At 35.3% G+C, this 24,363-nt stretch overlaps 1 protein-coding gene across 1 annotated transcript in view; it reads right to left on the reverse strand.

Annotated features, from left to right (window-relative positions):
* GRIK2 (glutamate ionotropic receptor kainate type subunit 2) overlaps positions 1-24,363 on the reverse strand; it is a 742,654-nt gene that overhangs the window by 266,655 nt on the left and 451,636 nt on the right. Inside the window, exon 8 of the mRNA XM_069599226.1 lies at positions 2,774-2,917. Coding sequence (XP_069455327.1) covers positions 2,774-2,917 — 144 coding nt within the window. The remainder of the gene's footprint in view (positions 1-2,773; positions 2,918-24,363) is intronic.

The following is a 24,363-nucleotide window of genomic DNA, read 5'->3' on the forward strand; positions in this document are numbered from 1 at the left end:
CATCAAACTAATACAAAATAAATATTTTATTACAATTAAAGAAACTGAATCTAGAAAACATTTTGTTATATTACTTCGATCATACACTTTATATTTAGAATAATCAACATTGCTTTATTTTACCCTGGGTGATACTGGGAGAAATGTATCGAAATTACTTCACATCAATGTACACTTCCCATAGGAGCATCCTTTCAGGTAGAAAGAGGTGAGAATATCTAGATACACAATGGATTATCCCTCAAGAGTGAGCAAATATCTAGGTTTTTTAATACAAAAAGATTTCTCATTCTGCTGGCTATATAGCCCAAATTAGATGTTATATATGTCATTTGCAAATAGCTTGGAAGAATAGTTACATGTGAAATTTTTAAATAATGTAACATATACTCATAATTAGGTTTGAATATATACTGAGACTCAAAAGAGGTAAAACCCAATAAAGGGTAACATTTCAAAAAGTATTACAAATGGATATAATTATTACTACATTTCTTAGGCTCCATGTGTTCCTTGGATACTTATACGTAGAAATTCTAAAACCATTTTAGGCTAATAAATTATAAGTAAATTAAAAAAAAAAAAACTATAATACATATCTCAGTGCATATTGCAAAAGGGCATCCTTGAGGTTACCGTGTGTCAACAGTTGTCCAGTAAGGAAAGAAAACATTTTTTAACTTAATTTTTTCCAAAGAAAATAATTGTGGGCAGTGAACAAAAATCTAAAGAGTATAAAAATAAGAAATGGGATCAAGAAGTACAGAAGAAGTTGCGAATAGTCAAAGAAATCTGGGTTAAAGACAGCACAGGGAAATGTACATCAATGAAACTGTGCAACTAATAAAACCAATCACAAATTAAATTCTGAACTTTCCAGCAACCAAAGCAAAGAAGAAAATATGATGAAAATACAAGATACAAAACCCATAATTTAAGACACGTCAATTACCCAGGAGAAACAGCTTTTCCCGGTACTGAAACTTGACAGAAATCTCTCTTTTTGGTCTTCATAAGAGAGACCCTATGTGATTTAGTGGACAAGATCCTCAATAACACCCTCCAATGAATATAATAGCGAATTCAGTTTCTTACAGGGCTGTTTGACACATGTCTCAATTGTCAAGTGCTTCATTCAGAAAAAGCTCTTCTTCAACTAGCCAAACCAGTGTGCTATGTTAGCAATCTTCTGAGACTTAGTTTTACACCAGAAGTAAATGCAGAATGTGGAGTAATAAGAGAACAATATACTGTTACAGGAATATCATTCCATCTACTCAGAGTTCAGTAATAATTAGACAAGGAACTCACGAATATTCTTTGCCAAGGTCTTGATGATTCTTAATTATGATTCTGTGTGCACTTTTATTTTCATGATAAATAATTTATTCTATGATGAGCTGATGATTTCCTTTAAGCAATAAATGAAAAATCTTATATATGGTAATAACAGCTGTGACTTTTCATAGTGAAGATTAAATATTCATAGTTAACCTTTCATATAAAAACTCATAAGTCAAATGTCCTTTAATAAAAAATAAAAAACTGCTGTATCAAATAAAAAATATCCTTAGCTGACAGTATTTCCTTCATGAGCAGATGAATAGGAAGAATATGTGTGTGAAGTAAATGTGTGAGTTTGCATGTTTGTGTATGATATTTAAAAATTCTCCCTTTTTATCCTTACTATAAGCAGTGGTCGCGTATGGATGTGAGAGTTGGACTGTGAAGAAGGCTGAGTGCTGAAGAATTGATGCTTTTGAACTGTGGTGTTGGCACAGACTCTTGAGAGTCCCTTGGACTGCAAGGAGATCCAACCAGTCCATTCTAATGGAGATTAGCTCTGGGTGTTCTTTGGAAGGAATGATGCTAAAGCTGAAACTCCAGTACTTTGGCCACCTCATGTGAAGAGCTGACTCATTGGAAAAGACTCTGATGCTGGGAGAGATTGGGGGCAGGAGGAGAAGGGGACGACAGAGGATGAGATGGCTGGATGGCATCACGGACTCGATGGACATGAGTTTGAGTAAACTCCCGGAGTTGGTGATGGACAGGGAGGCCTGGTGTGCTGTGATTCATGGGGTCGCAAAGAGTCAGACACGACTGAGCAACAGAACTGAACTGAACTGATGAGCATACTTGGTCTTAAACTGTAATAGACATAATTAGAAATGATACATTGCCATAAAAATGGTTATACTATGCAACATGAAGTAAACTTTGCACTCTTATGACTATATATTTTGTTTTATGTTAATGCTAATATAATTAAAATAACTAGATGTTATACTTAGCAACCATAGCTCTAAAAAGTAATTCTTGAAAATGTACAAATTGGGTGTAATTTAGTGTCGTGCAAAGGGCATTCAAGTTAAAAATGTATTGCATATTTTGTGACCTATGTTACAAATATTCTTTAAATATCTATTTTTCCACATAAATGAAAAATAACACAATCGGATATGACTGAGCAACACAACAACAACACACATAAAGATTCCTAAAGGTGAGGGGCAAACATGTCTAAATCACTGATTCTCATCTGTTCACACAATCATAGATGTTTTGTAGAAATTCATTTATTTATCATGTAATTTTTCCCTTTCTTCCATATTATTTAGTAAAAATGCTAATTTTGCTTGTATGGGAAAAATAAGAAAGCTTAATTTAAAAGATACAAGTAAAAGATTACCTGTGCGGGAAACTGCAATAATCTCAATTCATTCAACTTGAGGACAAGTGAGACAGAGCAGAGGCTCTTCTCCTGACTCACCTCTTTAATTAGGCTCATGAAGCGGGTCCCAAAGCGCCAGGGTTTGTGTCGATTGCACTGTAAGGAGCTCACTGTCATCTGGGGAAACTGCTGGACACCCACAGACACCACGTGCACCGCATCATACATGAGAGCAGCATCAGTCTTAAAAAGAGAGAAAAGGAAAAGTGGCGTCAATACAACATGGGAAACCCATGATAGCAGGTTTGTAAGTAGAGATAAAGAACCAGTGAGAGAAATAAATACCCAGTTTTTCTTCATGTAAGGGAGAAAACAATATTTCCACATGCTGTGGTTCTCTTAAAGAAGCAACTGTGATCAAATCCCTACATGGGCTCCATTAGCACATCTGACCTACCCTCCCTTTCCTGAAGTGATAACATAATTTCATATCATCCTACTGTCTCTGCTTAAGTAGGAAATGTGTGCAGACATGCATTATTTCATTTTTTGTCCCACCCTTTGTCTCTAGCTTACTCTGTTCCTCTATACACGTGTGTGTGTGTGCACATATACAAGGAATGCAAATATGAGCATTTTAATGGTTCCTTAAATTACATATTGTGTATAAAAGTAAATGAGTAAATAATTTCCTTTCATAGAAAGAAACAAGAGATTTGAAGAGATTTACCTAAAAAGCTTAAAGATAAACCCTAATTTTTCTTGCAATTCAGCTTTTCAAAAGGTTCAGTCTCAGAAATGATGATACAGTTTTGAATCTCAATACATGTGTTAATCCCTTTTCAAGAAACTAAGCTTAATCCCCTGTACTGTTTTCTTTTCCCAAAATTTCCATATGAATAAAAGTTCATTTTGGCTTCTCAAGCAAAATGAATATGAATTCTACTGTGTTTGCACCTGCTCAAATGACTGGCTACTTTAGAGGTGAATGATAAAAAATAAACTGTTTATAAGTCATAACAAACCAGAGGCTCAGGAACTGTCAAATGCTGTGTTAAATGGACCCTCACATTGTGTTTGACGGATCTATGCCAGGCTCACTACCTACAGAAGAGAGCCACACTGACAATGAGGGTAGCAATGAACTTTGGGCCATCTGCTTGGCATGCTTTGGAATAAAAGCATATATTTCCTCTTCTCATTCACACAATTAGTGAGCTGTGAAATGAATTCCAAAATGAATAGGAACCCTGTAGATTATAGCGTTTGCCACAATACAATACGAAATGAGTACACACAGTAGCTTTCATGCAAATGGATCCTCAGGAACTTAACCACATAAAATGGAAGGCGGCTAAAGAGCCCAGTGCGATGACAGAACATAATAATAATACCATTTTATAGTTCATAAATCTTTGGGGAATATAGCTCAGATTCATAACCTTCGTTTGGTAAATACCAGCTGACTACTTTCGCACATTGATGGCTGCAGAGTGAAAACTAGAGGAGTGGTGTTGATACAGGCACATATCATGAGCCTGAGGATCAGGCTGATATTTATCTTTGGCCTGAGTTAACACTCAGAGGACATATCTCATACACCACACTGGTGGTTATAAAAAAAGTTAACAAGATATGAAAGATATGTTTGATTTTAAAATAAAATGAATTTTTTAAAAGTCACTATCAACAAATGTATAGAGATATGAACACTTTAAGAGACTACTAGAGAGAAGACAAAGGGCAATTTTGCAAGTTGCACCACAAGGGAATTTTTAAAATATCCATGTTCTTTTTAGCTCAGTAATTTCTCTTTCTGGAATTTGCCCTGAGAAAATAAAAGATAAGAACAAAAGCTACACACAGTATTTGTTTTAATAAATAACAAAAAGTATAAATCAATAAATGTTCACAATAAGGAAATAGAAAATCACACTGATACTTTATATAACCATTAAAAATCATGTTTTAAAAAATAATCATTTAGATGAGAAACTGCATGTGATATAAAGCCAAGTGTGAAAACAGATTATACAGAACTGTATTTCCAGCATTTGTGTACTTAACATATATGCTATTTAACTTATTTCTCACAATAATAATTTAACAAAAATACTGATATTATATCCATTTTACAAATAATGAAACCAAGGCTGAGAGATGTTATGTAACTAACAAAGTCATACAACTAAGAAGTGGAGAGGCCCAGATTCAAACAGCCTCATTGGTCATAGAAAGTATTCTTAAACATCACACTGGGCATATTATGTGAATAACAATAAACAAAATTAAAGTGAAGAAAATACACTAAAATGATACTACTGATTACTCTTGGGAGACAGCAGTGAGTAAAATTTATATTTTTCTCCTCTTCTTTATCTTTTACAGTTTGTTTTTTTTTAAGATAGAGGTTTACTAAATACCATTGGAATTATTTCCAAGATGAAATTTTGTCATATAATAGCTAAAAGAACACAATCTATGATGCTCCTGCTATCCTGCTGGGACTTACTGCCTTATATGATCTTAAGTAAGTGAAGCCGCTCAGTCGTGTCCGACTCTTTGCGACCCCATGGACTGTAGCCTACCAGGTTTCTCCGTCCATGGGATTCTCCAGGCAAGAATACTGGAGTGGGTTGCCATTTCCTTCTCCAGGGGATCTTCCCGACCCAGGGATCAAACCCGAGTCTCCCGCATTGGAGGCAGACGCTTTAACCTTTGAGCCACCAGGGAAGATATATGATCTTATGTGACCTATATGAAAATTCTAAAAGAGTAATCTTATCTATTAATGACAACACTAGGAAAGAATTTTACCTAATTAAAAATTTGAAAATGATTTTTGGTACATAATTTCAGCTTCTGGATCACAGTGTATACTAGATGACAATAAAAGCATTTAAGATCTGTGATTTTAAATGTAATTACAAAAAGGAAACAACATTTATTAAGCTATAAGGTAAAGGTAAGTATTAGAGAAAAATCATAGTTAAAAAGTTGCTGTTTAAATATTTTCTTGAATTTCCATTTTAAAGTATGTTGATCTATTATAAATAAACAGAACTTCTGAAACTACTTTCTATATTTTCATCTGCTTAGGGTGCTTTTTTCATCCTACTTTTAAACTAGTTGCTTTACGTAATAATATGGAATTGTTTTCCATTTAGACTTGATATCCTGTCAGACTTAACTTTACTATCTTCTTCACAAAACTGTACATATGTAAATTCTTTCAACTTTGAAAAATCTTGAGAAAGCTCCAGCTTATCAAAAATGTTTTTCTTATTTTCACAAGAATGCATATACTTGACAATTTGCCTTAATTTAGTAACATTAGTAATGTTCACTCAGTATTTACTTTGTGTGAGGCACTTGCCCTAAATCATTGCCTTTAATTCTTATGACCATCATGCAGTTGGAAATTCACTGATGAATTTAATTCCTGTATAGAATAGGAAGTTAACGTAGAGGACAGTTAAACAACTGGTTTGAAAATCATAGCATGTAGAGATGGAGCTGGATTTAAATCTAAAAATACTACCCAGAGGTTACATCCTTCTCTCTAGTTTTTGTTCAGTGTTCAACTTTGAATAAAGGAAAACAATTTAAATTTTCAAAATATAAGAAACATCAATAAGTACTTGAATACATTTATATATATATAATTTTTGATAAACAGTAAATATTTACATAATGAAAATTCACTATAAAGTAAGGAAAATAGATTGTGGAGAACTGGTAAATATAAATTCACAAAAAATAAATACAATAATGTATGAGATTGAGTCAATAATAGGTTAGTTAGAAGGTTAGTATTAACCAGGAACGAGGTTGTGAAAGAAGCAGATTTGTTCTATACAGTTGCTGCTCAGTAGATTTTCACAAGGCAAAGGTCCAAGACTATCTCTTAAGATTATGCTGAAGAGGCATCTCTACTTCCAACTCTAAACTGTAGAGTTTTATTGAGCTGTTCTGGCTAAGTCTTCCACTCTCTCATATTGACTGTATAATCCTTTGCCTTGACTGTTCTCTAGAGGGAAAATACGAGGAAAGACAGGAGGAGTAGAAGAGGAGGAGAAAAATGGAGGAGATACATGGGTTCACTACTTTGTCAATATTTTAATAATGTTACTAACAAGCTACATTGCACACTTACTCTATGCCACACAACTGTGTCAATTTCTTCACACGCACTTCGTGTAGACCCTATATTTTAGTTGATACTACTTTTATCAGAGAAGAGAAAACTGAAGTTCAGCAAGTTTGAAGTAATCCTCTCAAGGTCTCATCACCTTGAGAAAAGAGACTCAACCAAAACTTAGCTCTTAGAATGACCCTCCAAACTATCATAACAAGATTGGCAGAAATAAGACTCAGACAAAAGATTTTAAAAACAAGATTCAGACACAGTCTAATTCTTGAAACCACTGTCCTAACTACCATAACCAATTACCTCCCTTAAACCAAATTCCCACTGAAACTATGACAGGCAATAGAAGGGAAAGGGACAGCAGTGGATCTCATCTTTCTGGAGATCCTGCTGAATACCAGAAATTTATGTCCCATAAAGCATGTCTCTGAGCTGAGATTCAAACAAAAGTTTGTTTGTCTTCCAGGTCAATTTTTTTTTTCCTTACACATCACAGCTACCTCGAAAAAAATCTTCAGCTACATAAAACATAAATGTGAATTAACCAAATCAATTAAAATAGAGTATGTGTACAATCTGGTTATTAAAATCCATAGGAGAGGGTTAGAAAAAGTTGTAGTTATTTAGATCTTAAACTGCTAAGACAAAAGCTAGGCAGAGAAAAAAAAAATAAATCAGCAAGGAAGACAAAACAGTTTATCCTATTTTCTCTCTTTCAGGTATAATTACTTATATATAAATAGATCATACTCATTGTGTGGTAAGTTAGAATATCTGTTCACCCTGAGAATATAGCCCAGAAGGAAGTGCAGTCTAGGTAAGTACAGTCAGATCCAAGTGCAGCCCTGCCTATTTCACTGCTAGGTCAAGCATCTATCAATAGCTATACAAGCCCTCTTGAGGTCCTATCTCAGATTAGACTGGAGTTGGAACTTTTTTCTTTCCAAAATAAATTAGTTAACCTACAAAGCATGTCCATCATCCAGAAACTTGTTTTGCAAACCTTTTAAACTGTGCAATATAGTCCTACACATTTCAGTAAAACAACAGTGATCTTTTTAAATGGATGGCTTGAAAAGATCACAAGTGCCTTCTCATATATTATAAATATGTATTAACCATCTCCCTAACTTATTGCTGGGTTTATCTTATACCCAGTCTAATTACTTTTAGGCATGGAGTGTGTAACGGAGATGCAGGTGGAAGAGTGATGAATGCTAATTTCTATGGTTGAGCTATTGCCACAGAAATTGGTTTAGTCACCCCGTTCTTTTTTCATCTATTTCAAGTAGCCTCATGTCTGATGAGACTGTAAAGCATCGAAGGAACAGTGAGATGTACATATGCTTACATTTCTTTTATGCTTGGAAAAAGCCCAGTGCATATTTTTAAATAATTGAAAACTCAGACAGATTAGATGCTTTCAAAATGATAAGAATTACCATTGCTAAATACTTTTGATTTTAAAAAAAATGAAACATTTCAAATAATAAAAAGGAATATTAATGGATTCTGTGAAAAGCTAAAATATTTCTATGTACTTAAATTTCATTTACAGAAGACTCTGGTACAAAGTGCTAATTACCAAGCATGTCCATGGGAAGTGCATATGTTATTTTAGTTTCTAATCACTATAATCATCATCATTAAACATTTTCTTTATAAAGTTGTGGGATAGATGTTCTAGAGTTATAAAAAATTAAAACAAAGCTTTTATTTGCATGAGGGATGAAGCAATTAGTTAGAAATGAGCAGTTTTGAACTACACAGGATCACAGAAGCAAACATCACTGTATTAAATCTCTTCAAAACACTAAATACACTAAAGACTTCTTTTCACAAAAGCTACCAAAGGTATTTACCTTTCTTCCCAATTGGGAGGCAGCCTTTTGGAATGCTCTGTCCCCTAGGATATAACGCTTTTGGGCATTCCATTGAGTTTTGCCTGGGAGAAGTTGTAAAACACCATTTTCCAATTTATTTTCTGTATTATGCCAGCAGATTTACATTTATGACAATGTCTTTCTGCTTAAGCACTTTTTACATAGTTGGGCTCTTGATCTGGGCTCCAAACACACCCAATATTGCATTTAATAATTTACACTTAAATGTAACTAAAGAGTGATGTGATACATGATATATATAAAGTATATATATATATATATGTATGTTACATATATAATATGTGACTAATATTAAGAGTATCGCCATATCCTGATTGTGGTGATGCTTATATGAGTGTATACTTAGGTCAAAACCTATCAAGTTATACAGCTTAAATATGGCAACTACAATGCATCAATTTTACTCTAATACAGCTATTAAGAAACTGATTATGCATTTTTCTGGGAAGATTGTTTGTAGATTTCATTTTATTCTATAGATATCTAGAATTCTCACAAATGAAGGATCACTGATCTGTATCTTCTTTCCTTCTTGACTATTCTACTTCTAATAAAATTCTTTACACTTGTTCACATTTTATGTTCTTTTCTAGACAAATACCTTTTGTATAATAATCATATCTCTCTTCATAAAACCATGCACAGTATTCCATATATTGCTTTGTCCACACTTTTTTACTACGGGCATGTATAAAAGCATTTTTCAATAAGTTGATGATTCAACCCAAAAGTTCATTTACACCATAAAAGAATAGGCTTTAGGAAGCTCTGAATAACAATCACACTTTGCCATCTAGCTAGAATGTATTCCCTCCCAGAGGTACAGTGAACCAAATCTGCCAGCAGCTCAAATCTGGGAGGAATGTGAGTGCAGCCTCTGTCCCGTTTCTAAATGAATTTATAGTAACAGCTTCGTGAACACATTTATCTTTCCATTAAATAAGTGCAGGCAGGTCCCCTTTGAGATCTGAATGCTAGCTGGCAGGTGGCAGATCTATTCTGGAACTCCTGCATCTCAGATTTTGCTCATTGCTGAATTCCCATCTGAAGTATGGTGCACAGCACAGAGAGCAGCCTGGTTGGTCTAATACATGGAGTTTAAGTTTATGAATCCTGGCTGTTTCGTTGACTTGATCTTTTATCTAAAACAAATAATAAAAATACTTAAATCCCCATTTGCCTTGTTTCCTCAGTTTATAATTGGAAATGAAAACTGATGATCTGCCATATCCATTCCTTGTTGGAAAAAAAGTCACTTTTATAAACCAGATAGTTCCAAGAGAAGAACGGTTACCAATATTGATTCTTCTATTAGATGTGACTATTAAGGGTGGTGGAGAAGGAACTACATTCTGACCTCTGGAGCTCCCTCGCACAATCAGCACAAGCCTAAATGGGACAGAGAATCGACCACCGCTCTGAGCAAGGGTGAGGGTCACACATGGAAGGCAGGCTGGTGTTCGCTCATTCAGCTGGCACACTGCAGCCAGCGCTCTGCCCGGCACAGAGCAGGTGCACAGTGGCTGGTAACGAAACCGAGGGATGGAAGAAGAAATGCCCTCAGACCCAGTCGGGAGCCAATTGTCAGAGACAATTCTCCCAGTTACATTGCAGCTGCCATTATGCTTACTGTGTTGCCGGCTCTTTGTACTGCTCTGAAACGGAGTTCTTTACCAGCAGCTGCCTGGACTACACAGACGGCATGAGATAATACATTAAAGCAGTTTGCACAATCCCTGGCTCGCGGTGCATAGGCAGGTGTTAGATGATGATGATGACGATCGCCAGAAGAGCGGTAATCTCATCAAGATGGATCCTATCCAGAATAAGGAGCCGGTTTAGAAAGTACAATGTTTCAACCCTTCTGCACCCACTGTTAGCCTAAATGAGGGAACAGGCCTCATGCTGTTCAAGAGAACAGATCAAGTTCTGGAGGGAGAAGGAGCAGGAAGGAAATTAACACACAACAACAACGTGATCCCTATAAAATGTGGTGTGTACATAATGCCACAATTCAGTGCTCAAAAAGAAAAGTTCCTGAACACACACAATATCTGACAAGTCTAGAATTTAAATATAAGTGGTAAAATATTACAGCATCTTGAATTTTGTTGCTAATTAAAGGACTGCTGTTGGACAGATAGTTACCCACCAGCAATGTGAACCTGGATAAATCTGCCTTGCAGTTTTTTCTAGTTTTCAGTTTCTTCATCTGTAAAAGGAGGGGCAGGAACCAAGTGAATTTTCAGGTGCCCTGTAGTTTACATTAGCACTGCTAGAAAAACTCATCTTTCATTTTGATTTTATATTGGCTTTTGTAATGCAATCATAATGTTAATTTATTCATCTCCTCCCTATAATTCTTTATGCTTTGTGTACTTTTTCAATAAACTTTAATACCAACATTTCATACACATATATAAATAAGAGAAATTAAAGTTAACTTTTCTTCAATCATTTGTCTGTGTTCATACTCTACCCATTTCCTCCCTGATCCAACAAAATCTGCCAATACTTGTATTATAGTTTCTTTGTTGTTTCAACTTTACTGTTAAAACTTCTCATGCACATTAAACACACCTTGGTTTCCTGATACTCTGCAGAGAAAAACTAAAGCCCCTTCTGTTATTCAAAGTCATTTACTAAACTATCCCAGGATTTTATCATGTTTTGTTCCTCTTCACAGTGAGGATATAGATAGATATGCCTGTTCTTCATCTTTTTTAACTAACCAGAATGATGCCTGTATTGAAGATTAGTTGAAAAAAAAGGAGATTCCAGAAACTGCATGGTGAAAGACCTTTAAAAGGAATATGGATTTTTGTAGTTACCTGTATGGCATTCGGTACCCAGGAGGGCTAAAAAGGAATAAGAGCTTAACGGAAATATAAAGAAAAGAGAAGGGAAAAGAATAGAATGAGTTCAAACTGATGAGTTAGGAAGAAAATTCAAGTTCAGCAAAGCTTTGAAGATTTAGAAAAGGAAACAGTATTGGATGATAGTGCTGCTGGGATTCAGAAAAAAAGAAAAAAAAAGGCCTGGTCTAGGATTAATGCAATGAGTAATTAATGGATCTGTTAAATTTGTGAATTTAGGTAAGTGTTTATGTTTTCTCAAACCAACACTCTCTGTCTTAGGCTTTAAAAGCTACCCCAAAAACTGTGGCAGCAATTTCACCTATTTTGAATAGGCAATCTAAGTGTTAATTTTGAGAGTAAGAGTTTTCATTGGCTCTTAATGTTTCCATTAAAAAAATTTCTATTATACAATTTCAATCTTGCAAGAACTCTTGCTGGACGCAGTTTCTTTAATAACAGTCAACAAGATAATTTTACAAAACAACATTATTTCTCTGTAAGCCTTTATATCTTTATAAGGTAAGAAATTCAGTCCATGGAATTTTAATGTTAGAATTCTGAAAGCTTTAGATGACTATTTTGCATTCTTTCCAAGAACTATATATGTTCATCTCAAATATTTTCTATATAATTTTCTTTCTTTCATACACATATCTTTAAAATGCACCATTTCCCAAGCAGAAAATATTTGTTTTCACTGCCACACTCTCTAAAGTACTTTAAACATTTATATACAAATTCCAAGATGTTTAGATGTTTCTCAAATACCATGTAGAGAAACTCTTCATTTTTTAAATATAAATGATTAAGGAACAGCTGTGAAGCAGGTTAGAAAATGCCAACAGGTTTTCAATTAAAAGTTTCATTTAACTAATGTAATTATTCTTACCTAATTAAATTTTTCCACTAAGATCAGTCCATTGAGATATCTCATTCTCTTTTAAAATGTTCCACGAAGCTCTTACTAGCGCCCATGAACCACACTGTATTGATGGGATTCTTAATGAACTCTCTAGCAACAATGCACTAGCCTTAATAATTTAGGTCCTGTTAAATCGTGTCTGCTGCTTTACTACATTTGGAACTGCTATTGATCTAGAGAAGAGTCAATATCAAGGGGAAGTATTCTCTGCACTTCCAGCATACGTCCAGTACATCCAATTATTCTGATATTTGGAGCTCAAATTAGCTTCTTACATTAAAAAATTTATATTCCTCAATATTGCTTATACTTACTTTTCTCAATGTAATGAATTAAAATTGATTTTATACTGTTAACAGACTGATTCTTTCTAATTTGAGATCCAAGATTATGTAAACCAAAAACATACCAGAAATTTGAGTTCATGTAAATACTAGTTTCAAATGCCTACAAAAATTGAGAACCTGATACTTTATATATTATTTACCCAAACCAAAAATTAAATGATAGTTAAGATCTATTTTAAGCATGATTTGAAGAATAAAGTTGAAGTTTACATCAATGTGTGTATGTTAGTCACTCAGTCGTGTCTGACTCTTTGCAATCCCATGGACTGTAGCCCCCCAGGCTCCTCTGTGTATGGAATTCTCCAGGCAAGAATACTGGAGTGGGTACTAATTTGCTTCTCCAGGGGATCTTCCTGACTCAGAGACTGAACTTGGGTCTCCTGCATTGCAGGCAAATTCTTTACTCTCTGAGCCACCAGGGAAATCCTTGATACAGATATTTCTGAAATAAATAAAATGATATCCAAATAAATCATACCAATATGTGTCCAAAACAAATTTTTGTGCTCTTCTTGTGAGTCTAGCTTTTTATATTGTGCTCTGTATATAAAATTGTAATAGTAACTTCTCATAGGGGCTTCCCTGGTGGCTCAGTGGTAAAGTCTTCTCATAGAAATGTGAAAAAAAGTAAAGTTTCACAGAAATTTAACAGGACTTACAGCTTTAGCTTTGTAATGTATTAGTCCCTATTGGAAATCATGCAATCTTTCCTAGCTTCATTTTTTTGATCTTTAAAATAAGTAGAATAATGATGTATCTCACATTGTAAGGATCAAATTAGATAAATTTAGAAAAGTGAGAACTATAAAGGTTTTAAATGTGTCATAATTACAGAATGGGGTAAGTGAGAATCTCAAGAATGTTAACACTAGTAATATCAACTTAGATTAGGACTCAGTCTTTGAGGGAAAAAAATAACAATTGATTTGCACGTTCACATTTCAGTGTACCTTAGATCTTAACGTGAAATTTTCCTATCTCTTCACTACTTTAAATAACCTGGTTGATTCCTACTTTAAAAATGCATTGATTTAACTAATTATTGTTTTTATTGCCAAAAGGAAATGTCTTTGCTTGCCCACTCTTGGGTCTCATGAATATCCCTTTTCCCATATGAGCATATGCTTTCTCAATTCTCTTTTTTTATTTAATTTGTATTTATGTGATTTTTAGTTTGATTCACTCATTCAACATTTATAAATATAATGTAATTTTATTACATTATAATAAAAATGTAATTAACATTATAATTAAAATGTAATTAACATCGAACACAATTATGAGTTTGGGTGATAAGACTGAGAGGCCAATTATTTAGACAAACAAATCAACATTCTTAATATACTGCCCCATGATGGGTAAAGGAGAGGTATTTGATTTTGTCTGGAGCAATGCCTGTCTATTGATATGTTAGAAAGTAGGTATTGTATGAAAGATTTTCCTATTAGCACCTACAGCTTCAACAAACAAAAGGAGTGGGGGAAAGCTTAGAAAGCAGAAGTTGGAAAGGATAGTAGGATCAAGGGGAAAAGTCAAACCAGAATTCTCACTAGTTTTTTTTTTTTTTTAAGATTATTTGTTGTTGTTTAGTCACTATCTTGTGTCTGACTCTTGTGACCCTATGGACTGTAGCCTGCCAGGTACTCACTCTGTCCATGGGATTTCCTAGGAAAGAATACTGGAGTCCGTTTCTTTCTCCAGGAGATCTTCCCAACCCAGGGATCAAACCCACATCTTCTGCACTGCAGGCAGATTCTTTACCCCTGAGCCATTGAGAAGTCCTTTTTAAGACTGTACTTTGTTCATATCCTGAGATTGCTAACATCTCCTTTCAAGACAATTAAAATATGCTTGTTCTTTAATGAAATAGATTTTAAAGGGTTCTCCTAAAGTTGAGTCTTTATATATCAGTTCATCTTATAACTGATCTAAACAGGAGATTTAAAGAATAGAGCATGGAACTCGGAAGACCAAGAATATGATTTTATTAAAATAATGTAACTATGTTGATGCAATTCTATTGTTATGCATTCTCAGCATCTCTTCCTATTACAGCAGAATATTTTTCCCCTCCCAGTTTTTCCCTGACCCAGTCTCCTAGCTCTATGCACTATAGGCCTATTGGTAACTACCACTGGTTCAGGCATGGCCAAGTTAAATCCAGGCCTTTTGAAGGAGCCACCAAAAAAGAAACACAGTCCTTCTCCTGAAGCTCTGTACCTGTGTATATGAACTTTGGTGGTGCCTCTGCACCCTCTGTCTGAGAACGGAACCAATACAAATAAAAAAGGGGCAGAGTGATGGAGATTAGCTTATTTATGACTTTATTACCTGGAACCAACTGGATTCAAGTCTATCTGAGGACAGATTATCTTCTACTTATGAGCTAGAGATTCAACATGCTTTTCTTTTGCTATTCACTAATTTTCAGGGAATTTTAGGCAATTAAAATTGAAAGAATCTTGAATAATGAAGGTCTAGGCTTTGATTTCCTCAAGGCAAAATGTGATTACTACTTCTATCTACTCACAGAGTTGGGATATAAATTTAGAAAAATAGGAAGATATATGCAAAAGAGGCCATATGTAATATTACAGATGCAAATACTAGAAAATGTAATAATTACATTAAATAAATTCACCAAATGTATAATTACTATCTTCTATTAATAATTCTTAATTTCTTGTAGAGAAACATTTAATATAGTAGGAAATTTGGGGGTAACTACTAAGACATCTACAGTATTGGGAATTGGTTACACTAATAAAAATAGAAACTGGAGCAACGGTAAGACGTATATACTCTGCCTGCCAAAACTTGTCTCAGTCAACATTACCATTCCTACTGCGAATTATACAGGTTCAGGGACAATCAGAATGGGAACTGAAGCAAAAAACTTTAATGGTACACTGCTGAGGACATTATTAAGACAGAAATCAGAGGACTCTGAAACCAAATGTAAACTAACCCTCTGCAATGCCCTTTGAGTCAGTAGGTTAATAAACTGACATCAAAACTGGAAATGACCGATTAAACTGTATCAGTTAACTCTTGACATTCATACTTTTGAGTTTTATACTTGATGAAACAAATTATAAATCACAAACCTGGACATAAAGGATTTTCATTACAACCGTTTCCTGTGTATGCTGAATCCTATGCCATTGAGGAAATTAATTCAAAGTAGACAAAGAGCAAGAGGTGAAGGTGATATCACTTTACTCAGAAGAGAAGACAGTTTGCTAAACTTCACCTGGTGGATTTTACACCTGAATAATTGCAGCCAAAGTAAGACTAGAGGGTGAGAAGGGGAGACTCAGAGGAAAACCAGAAGTAACAACATTTCCACAGAGAAATTAGCCATAAAAGGATGGTACAAATGTCTTAAAAGGCACAAAAAATGATCATCTGAAGAAACAAAAGGAAATTTAAGAAGTGATGAGGCAGTAAAAAAAAGAATAGCCTAAGCATTCTGAAAATAAAAGAGCTTAAAATGATTTTCCTTCTTAGTTGAAAGAGAAATTTGATAAATTTGTGAGGAAAAAATTTAAATAAAAAGACATTCCATATTTAACTTTATCCTTGAGCTTAGCTCATTTATAGGAGTTCTATAAAGCATGCATTGACTCAAAACTCACTGATGGCATCTGAGTACGTACAGTGAGCCTCAGTGCAAGGCTGTTAACCACTGAGTAGGCTCCTGTGTTTCCAGAGTTCATAGCATCAAATAGTATTTCTTCTGCTCCTTTGCATTCCTAACCCTGAGTCCTTCTGTTCCTCTCTTCCCCAAATGTATATCCTTCAGGGCCTTCTCTTTCCTTTCTCACCTTGTAAATATAAGCCACCTAATGAATACCTACAGATACTTTGAATGAATACCCACAGATATTTTGAAGGGAAAATTACTGCAATTATAAACATAATTCTATGTTAAATGTTGAACAGAATTTGACAGACTTTTTTATAATTAGATATTTGCAACTGCTTTTGTTCTCAAGGATACCAGTACACAGTTATTATACATATCTATCATGCAAAACAGAAGAATAAAGTTTACTTTTATTTTTTAATTCTTTGAAATTAGGTGAATCACAAGGACTATCCTTGACCAGAATGTAAAAGAAAGAAATTTACTATAGATATGAAAAAACTGGGTAATAAGCATATCTGTTATGACATTGGCATATTATGTTGATTTTTTAACTATATCCCATGAACAATGTTTTGCCTTTTTAAGTTAGAAAGTAAATACTTCACAAAGAAGTTATTTAATTACTTTCTACAACTCCTACCATACGGCATTGTGTAGGCACTTTTCAGATATGATTTAATTTTCTTTAACAATCTAATGGTGTGGGTAAAAGATTCTGAAGAGTTGAGGCTTAAATCATCCAGTAAGGGGCACACTTGAGAGATTCTGCTTTTCTGAAGCCATGATACATTATGACATCAATTGTGGCTATTTATAGCAGTGGCTAGAGAGCACAAGTTAACATCTATTTTAGAGACTAGCTCCACTCCTCTTAAGCTAATGCAGTGGGCTCTATGAAACAAAGATCACTGAAAAGATAGCTTTTATCCAACGCTTTTCACCATTGAAAAGTCAGCTTTCATTTCTTGATGACATGAAGTTATTGTTTTTCAATCCAGAGGTGAGAAAGAGTCAGTAAAACTTCTAGGTAAGAAAAACCACAATTTCTTCATGAGACATAGGTGCATAATGGTGTGCTAGTACCTATAGTTGAGTGCTAGAAAAAACAGTTAATACTATTCCGGAAAACAATCTGGAAATCAGTGTCAAGCACAAACTGGGACATTACAATTTCCCTTTGGAAATTTTACTCCATTGAAACAACAATACAAGATCACAGAGATGTATATACAAATACATGCATAAAACACAGTTTATACTTTTTTTTAGAATATAGCAGCCTGAATTTCAAAGCTAAGAAATTAATGTTATATAACTGAATATTATAAAACTATTAAATTATTGTCTAGAGCTATATGTATTGACATTTAAGTATAGATGTTAAAATTTAGATATCCATGCTATAAAATAATATATTCCTCTTGTAATGGATTATAGCATATAACCTTACATTCAGTAAAACAATTTAGAGTCTCCATCCATGCTCCAAACTTTGAGGTAATTATTCTCAATACCATTGATGTATAAACACAAACCCACATAGATATTGCATTTATTTTTATTGTTTTAATCAAGTGGAATAGTCTCAAGTTGCTTTAAAAAGAAAAGAAGAAAAAACTAAACTAAACTAAGAATATACCCTTCCGAGTTAGTGTTAGGTTCCACTTTATCATTTTTAGCTACTGAATAAATTTCAATTATGGATATTCTTAAGATATAAATTGTTTAGGCATAAACAAAATATAGGTTATACCTCTCCTAAGGCACAATTGTACTCATGCATGATAGTGGGTAACTATGTGTTGCGCCTATAAACAGCAGAATTTTAGGCATATTTTACTTTATTGTACCTTGCAGATACCATGCTTCTTATACATTGTAGGTCTGCGGTGACCTTGTATCCAGAAAGTTTATTGGTACTATTTTCTTTTTTTTCTTTTTTTTTTTTTGTTTATTATTTTTTAAATTTTAAAATCTTTAATTCTTACATGCATTCCCAAACATGAACCCCCCTCCCACCTCCCTCCCCATAACATCTTTCTGGGTCATCCCCATGCATATTGGTACTATTTTCTAACGGTACTCGCTCGCTTTGTGCCCGTGTTGCATTTACATAATTTTCACAATATTTAAAAGTTTTCCTTATTATTACTTGCTATGATGATCTGCAAAAAGATTAAAATCTTCAGTTTGCTGAAGATTCAGATAATGGTTACTATTTTTTAGCAATTGAGTGTATTTTGATTAAGGTTGTGCTTTGTATTTTTAGACATAATGCTATTGCACACTTAATAGACTACAGTATAGTAGAAACGTAACTTTTATATGTACTGGAAAATTTAAAAATTGCTATAACTTTTCTTTAACAGTGGTCTGGAACTGAACTTGCAATAACTTTAAGGTATGACTTAATGAAACAAATTCAAATTTTATGTTTTTATTAAAAGTAGCATGTTTAATGAACTTATTTACAAACCAGAAATACAGTCACAGATATAGAAAACAAAAGTATGGTTACCAAGAGGGAAAGTGTTGGCGGGGAGGGATACACTGGAAGATTGGGATTGACATACACACACTACTATGTATAAAATAGATAACTAACAAGGACCTGTGGTATAGTACAGGGAACTCTATTTAGTATACTGTAATGACTTACATGGGAAAAGAATTTTAAGAGTGGATATATGTATATTTATAACATTCACTTTGCTATACAGCAGAAACTAACACAACATTTTAAATCAACTACACTCCAGTAATTATCTTTTTTAAAGCATATTTTCTTCTGAATTTTAGGTAACTCACTGTTTACACAAGCCACTTCTAATTTCCCTAAAGTTTTCCACTACAGATTTTTTATCTTCATGCATGTAAACTCAACCAAAAGTAAAGGTCAGGTCCCAAGACTGTCAGATGAGAGCTGCCTGGATGACTTGGCATTGTAAAGACTGCCGGTTTTGGACAACTATAAACAACCCGTCAGGCCATCATCTGCGTCAGTGGACATAAAGAATTATTTTCTAAATATGGACATCAAAAGGAAAAAGTGATTAATCAAGTCATATCTTAAAGCTTTCCTACAAGCATTGTGCTGTTAATTAACATGGTATCTGCTTCCTGCAAATGAAGCCCCAAGCTATTAAATAAAATTACTGTGGTGCTCCCTAAGTGTGAGGCTCATTTGGAAAAACACTAATATGCTTTTTTTTCTGTCTTGAGCTAAGCGATTAGCAGGCAACTCAGCTCTACAAGATGACACTCCCAGAAGTCATCTGGTCTGAAAGGCATGCTGTATTTACCTAAAAAACAGTTTGACAATTATATGGCATGACTAGATGTTTTCAAACAAACATAGTAGTTTTTATGTATTTATGTATAGCTGACTTTGTTATAAAAAATATTTGAGGTAAGCACAGCCAATCTTTTTTTCCCAAATTGAATTTTACATAAATCCAAATGTGCTCATTTATATCAAATATGGGGGCTTCCCTGGTGGCTCAGAGGGTAAAGAATCTGTCTGCAATACAGGAGACCCACGTTTGATCCCTGGGTTGGGAAGATACCCTGGAGAAGAGAATAGCAACCTACTCCAGTATTCTTGCCTGGAAAATCCCATGGACAGAGGAGCCTGGTGGGCTACAGTCCACGGAGTCACAGAAGTTGGACACAACTGAGTGGCTAATACACATATACAGTATGTCAAGCATGACTTTGAGGAAGGTTTTAAATATTTCAGGACCTGTTTAGGACCATTATTTTGATATTATCAATGATATCACATATTGAACCATAAGATTTAGAAAATATATTCAAGAATAATTATTAAAAATTTACAATTAATACTATAGCTGCTGCTGCTGCTGCTAAAAGTCGCTTCAGTCATGTCCGACTCTGTGAGACCCCACAGATGGCAGCCCGCCAGGCTCCCTCATCCCTGGGATACTCCAGGCAAGAATACTGGAGTGGGTTGTCTTAAAATTATCTACTAATATTGATTTTCTCAATTTTCTCTAAAATCAAGTCCCAAATCAGTGAGCTATCATTTTAAGCATAAGTGGAATAAGTACATAAATTTTACCAGTAAAATGTTGTTTCAATGATGCCAGTCTATCATTTTCTTAAAATAAGTGATTTCTTCATATTGAAAATGCTTTACATTTATAAATTAATATTTGGCTCCTTATTCCAGTCAATGCATCTTGCAAAACAAAGGTAGCTTAAAATGTTGTTTTAATCATTTAATTTAAATTTTAATGGAATTAAACTCACATTCAACATTTTGAAATTTAGCCTCAATATTTGTAATGCAAAACAAAATGGATTCCATATAAATGACTTCTAGAACTTTTTTGAGAAATCAGACTTCAATAGATGTATAAGAAAACCTAAATTTGATATGTTCCTAATTTCCAAATAAGGGGTCACTTTAACCATTACACACCCAGATTAACTTCATTTAAAGGTAGTGCCTGCAATTTCTACAGACTCTGAAGAATAGGTTCAGTTCAGTTCAGTTCAGCCGCTCAGTCGTGTCCGACTCTTTGCAACCCCATAAATCGCAGCACACCAGGTCTCCCTGTCCATCACCATCTCCCGGAGTTCACTCAGACTCACGTCCATCAAGTCAGTGATGCCATCCAGCCATCTCATCCTCTGTTGTCCCCTTCTCCTCCTGCCCCCAATCCCTCCCAGCATCAGACTCTTTTCCAATGAGTCAACTCTTTGCATGAGGTGGCCAAAGTACTGGAGTTTCAGCTTTGGCATCAGTCCTTCCAAAGAAATCCCAGGATTGATCTCCTTCAGAATGGACTGGTTGGATCTCCTTACAGTCCAAGGGACCCTCAAGAGTCTTCTCCAACACCACAGTTCAAAAGCATCAATTCTTCAGTGCTCAGCCTTCTTCACAGTCCAACTCTCACATCCATACATGACCACTGGAAAAACCATAGCCTTGACTAGATGGACATTTCTGCTCCATGGATAGGAAGCAAGAAGGGCCGACTTCCTAAGAAAACACTTCCTCCCTCAAGGGAAAAAAAAAATATCTTGCTTCTGTTTTCATGTGCCTTCTTTCAGCAGTATATTAAGTCTCTACCTCTGGGTTAGGCAGAATAACTCTAAGACTAACCCAAGTAGCTTTTGCAAAAAAGGATGCAAATGCACTCTCTAAAACCAAAACACAGTCTGAATAGTTGAATCATTCATTCCACTATTCTTCCTAGAAAATATGCCAGCTATTAAAATCCAAATGATGTGCCCAACTGTGTTTGCATTTACATAACAGTGCTTCCCTGGTGGCTCAGATGGTAAAGCCTCTGACTGCAATACGGGACACCCAGGGTTTGATGCCTGGGTCTGGAAGATTCCATGGAGAAGGAAATTGCAATCCACTCCAGTAGTCTTGCTGGGAAAATTCCACGGATGGAGGAGCCTAGCAGGCTACACTCCATGGGGCCACAGAGAGTTGGACACGACTGAGCGACTTCACTTTAATTTTTACATAACAGTACATGGTTGTTTAGTTGCTAAGTCACATCTGACTCTTCTGTGACCCATGAACTGTAGCGCACCAGGCTCCTCTGTCCATGGCGTTTCCCAGGGAAGAATACTGGAAGGAGTTGCCCTTTCCTTCTCCAGGGGATCTTCCCATTCAGGGATTTAACCCATGTCTCCTGCATTGGCAGGTGTATTCTCCACCACTGAGTGACCATGGAAACCCAATAATACATTAATATAGTCATAACATATTTAGAGTCAGAAGAAAATCAGAGAGGATGCACACCAATAGACACATGCCTTCCATAATCAGCTACCTTATGGTAGACAAAGAGAAAAATGAATTAACTAATGAAATATTTAGATGTAGACTTTCCATTGATTGATTATTGAGGACATGAAAGGAGTAGTGACAAGAAGAAAGGAGGTTATAGTAACTCTCAGGTTTCTTAATATTGAGGCTAATAGAAAGATGATTATGATAGCCACTTATGATTATACAGTGGAAGTGAAAAATAGATTTAAGGGACTAGATCTGATAGACAGAGTGTCTGATTAATGATGGACAGAGGTTCGTGACATTGAACTGGGTACAGGGATCAAGATCATCACCATGGAAAAGAAATGCAAAAAAGCAAAATGGCTGCCTGAGGAGGCCATACAAATAGATGTGAAAAGAAGAGAAGCAAAAAGCAAAGGAGAAAAGGAAAGATATAAGCATCTGAATGCAGAGTTCCAAAGAAGAGCAAGGAGAGATAAAGCCTTCCTCAGTGATCAATGAAAAGAATTAGAGGAAAACAACAGAATGGGGAAGATTAGAGATTTCTTCAAGAAAATCAGAGATATCAATGGTACATTTCATGCAAAGATGGGCTCGATAAAGGACAAAAATGGTATGGACCTAACAGATGTAGAAGATATCAAGAAGAGGTGGCAAGAATACACAGAAGAACTGTACAAAAAAGAGCTTCAGGACCCAGATAATCACGATGGTGTCATCACTCACCTAGAGCCAGACATCCTGGAATATGAAGTCAAGTGGGCCTTAGAAAGCATCACTACGAACAAAGCTAGTGGAGGTGATGGAATTCCAGTTGAGCTATTTCAAATCCTGAAAGATGATGCTGTGAAAGTGCTGCATTCAATATGCTAGCAAATTTGGAAAACTCAGCAGTGGCCACAGGACTGGAAAAGGTCAGTTTTCATTCCAATCCCAAAGAAAGGCAATGCCGAAGAATGCTCAAACTACCACACAATTGCACTCATCTCACATGCTAGTAAAGTAATGCTCAAAATTCTCCAAGCCAGGCTTCAGCAATACGTGAACTGTGAACTTCCAGATGTTCAAGCTGGTTTTAGAAAAGGCAGAGGAACCAGAGATCAACTTGCCAACATCTGCTGGATCATGGAAAAAGCAAGAGAGTTCCAGAAAAACACCTATTTCTGTTTTATTGACTATCCCAAAGCCTTTGACTGTGTGGATCACAATAAACTGTGGAAAATTCTAAAAGAGATGGGAATACCAGAGCACCTGACCTGCCTCTTGAGAAACCTATATGCAGATCAGGAAGCAATAGTTAGAACTGGACATGGAATAACAGACTGGTTCCAAATTGGAAAAGGAGTACATCAAGGCTATATATTGTCACCCTGCTTATTTAACTTATATGCAGAGTACATCATGATAAACGCTGGGCTGGAAGAAGCACAAGCTGGAATCAAGATTGCCAAGAGAAATATCAATGAGCTCAGATATGCAGATGACACCACCCTTATGGCAGAAAGTGAAGAGGAACTAAAAAGACTCTTGATGAAAGTGAAAGTGGAGAGTGAAAAAGTTGGCTTAAAGCTCAACATTCAGAAAATGAAGATCATGCAATCTGGTCCCATCACTTCATGGGAAATAGATGGGGAAAAAGTGGAAATGGTGTCAGACTTTATTTTTGGGGGCTCCCAAATCACTGCAGATGGTGACTGCAGCCATGAAATTAAAAAGTGCTTACTCCTTGGAAGGAAAGTTATGACCAACCTAGATAGCATATTCAAAAACAGAAACATTACTTTGCCAACAAAGATCCGTCTAGTCAAGGCTATGGTTTTTCCAGTGGTCATGTATGGATGTGAGAGTTGGACTGTGAAGAAGGCTGAGCGCCGAAGAATTGATGCTTTTGAACTGTGGTGTTGGACAAGACTCTTGAGAGTCCCTTGGACTTCAAGGAGATCCAACTAGTCCATCCTAAAGGAGACCAGTCCTGGGTAGTCATTGGAAGGACTGATGCCAAAGCTCAAACTCCAGTACTTTGGCCACCTCATGTGAAGAGTTGACTCACTGGAAAAGACCCTGATGCTGGGAGGGA

The sequence above is a fragment of the Ovis canadensis genome, chromosome 8 (assembly GCF_042477335.2).
Source record: "Ovis canadensis isolate MfBH-ARS-UI-01 breed Bighorn chromosome 8, ARS-UI_OviCan_v2, whole genome shotgun sequence".
Taxonomy (NCBI): Eukaryota; Metazoa; Chordata; class Mammalia; order Artiodactyla; family Bovidae; genus Ovis; species Ovis canadensis.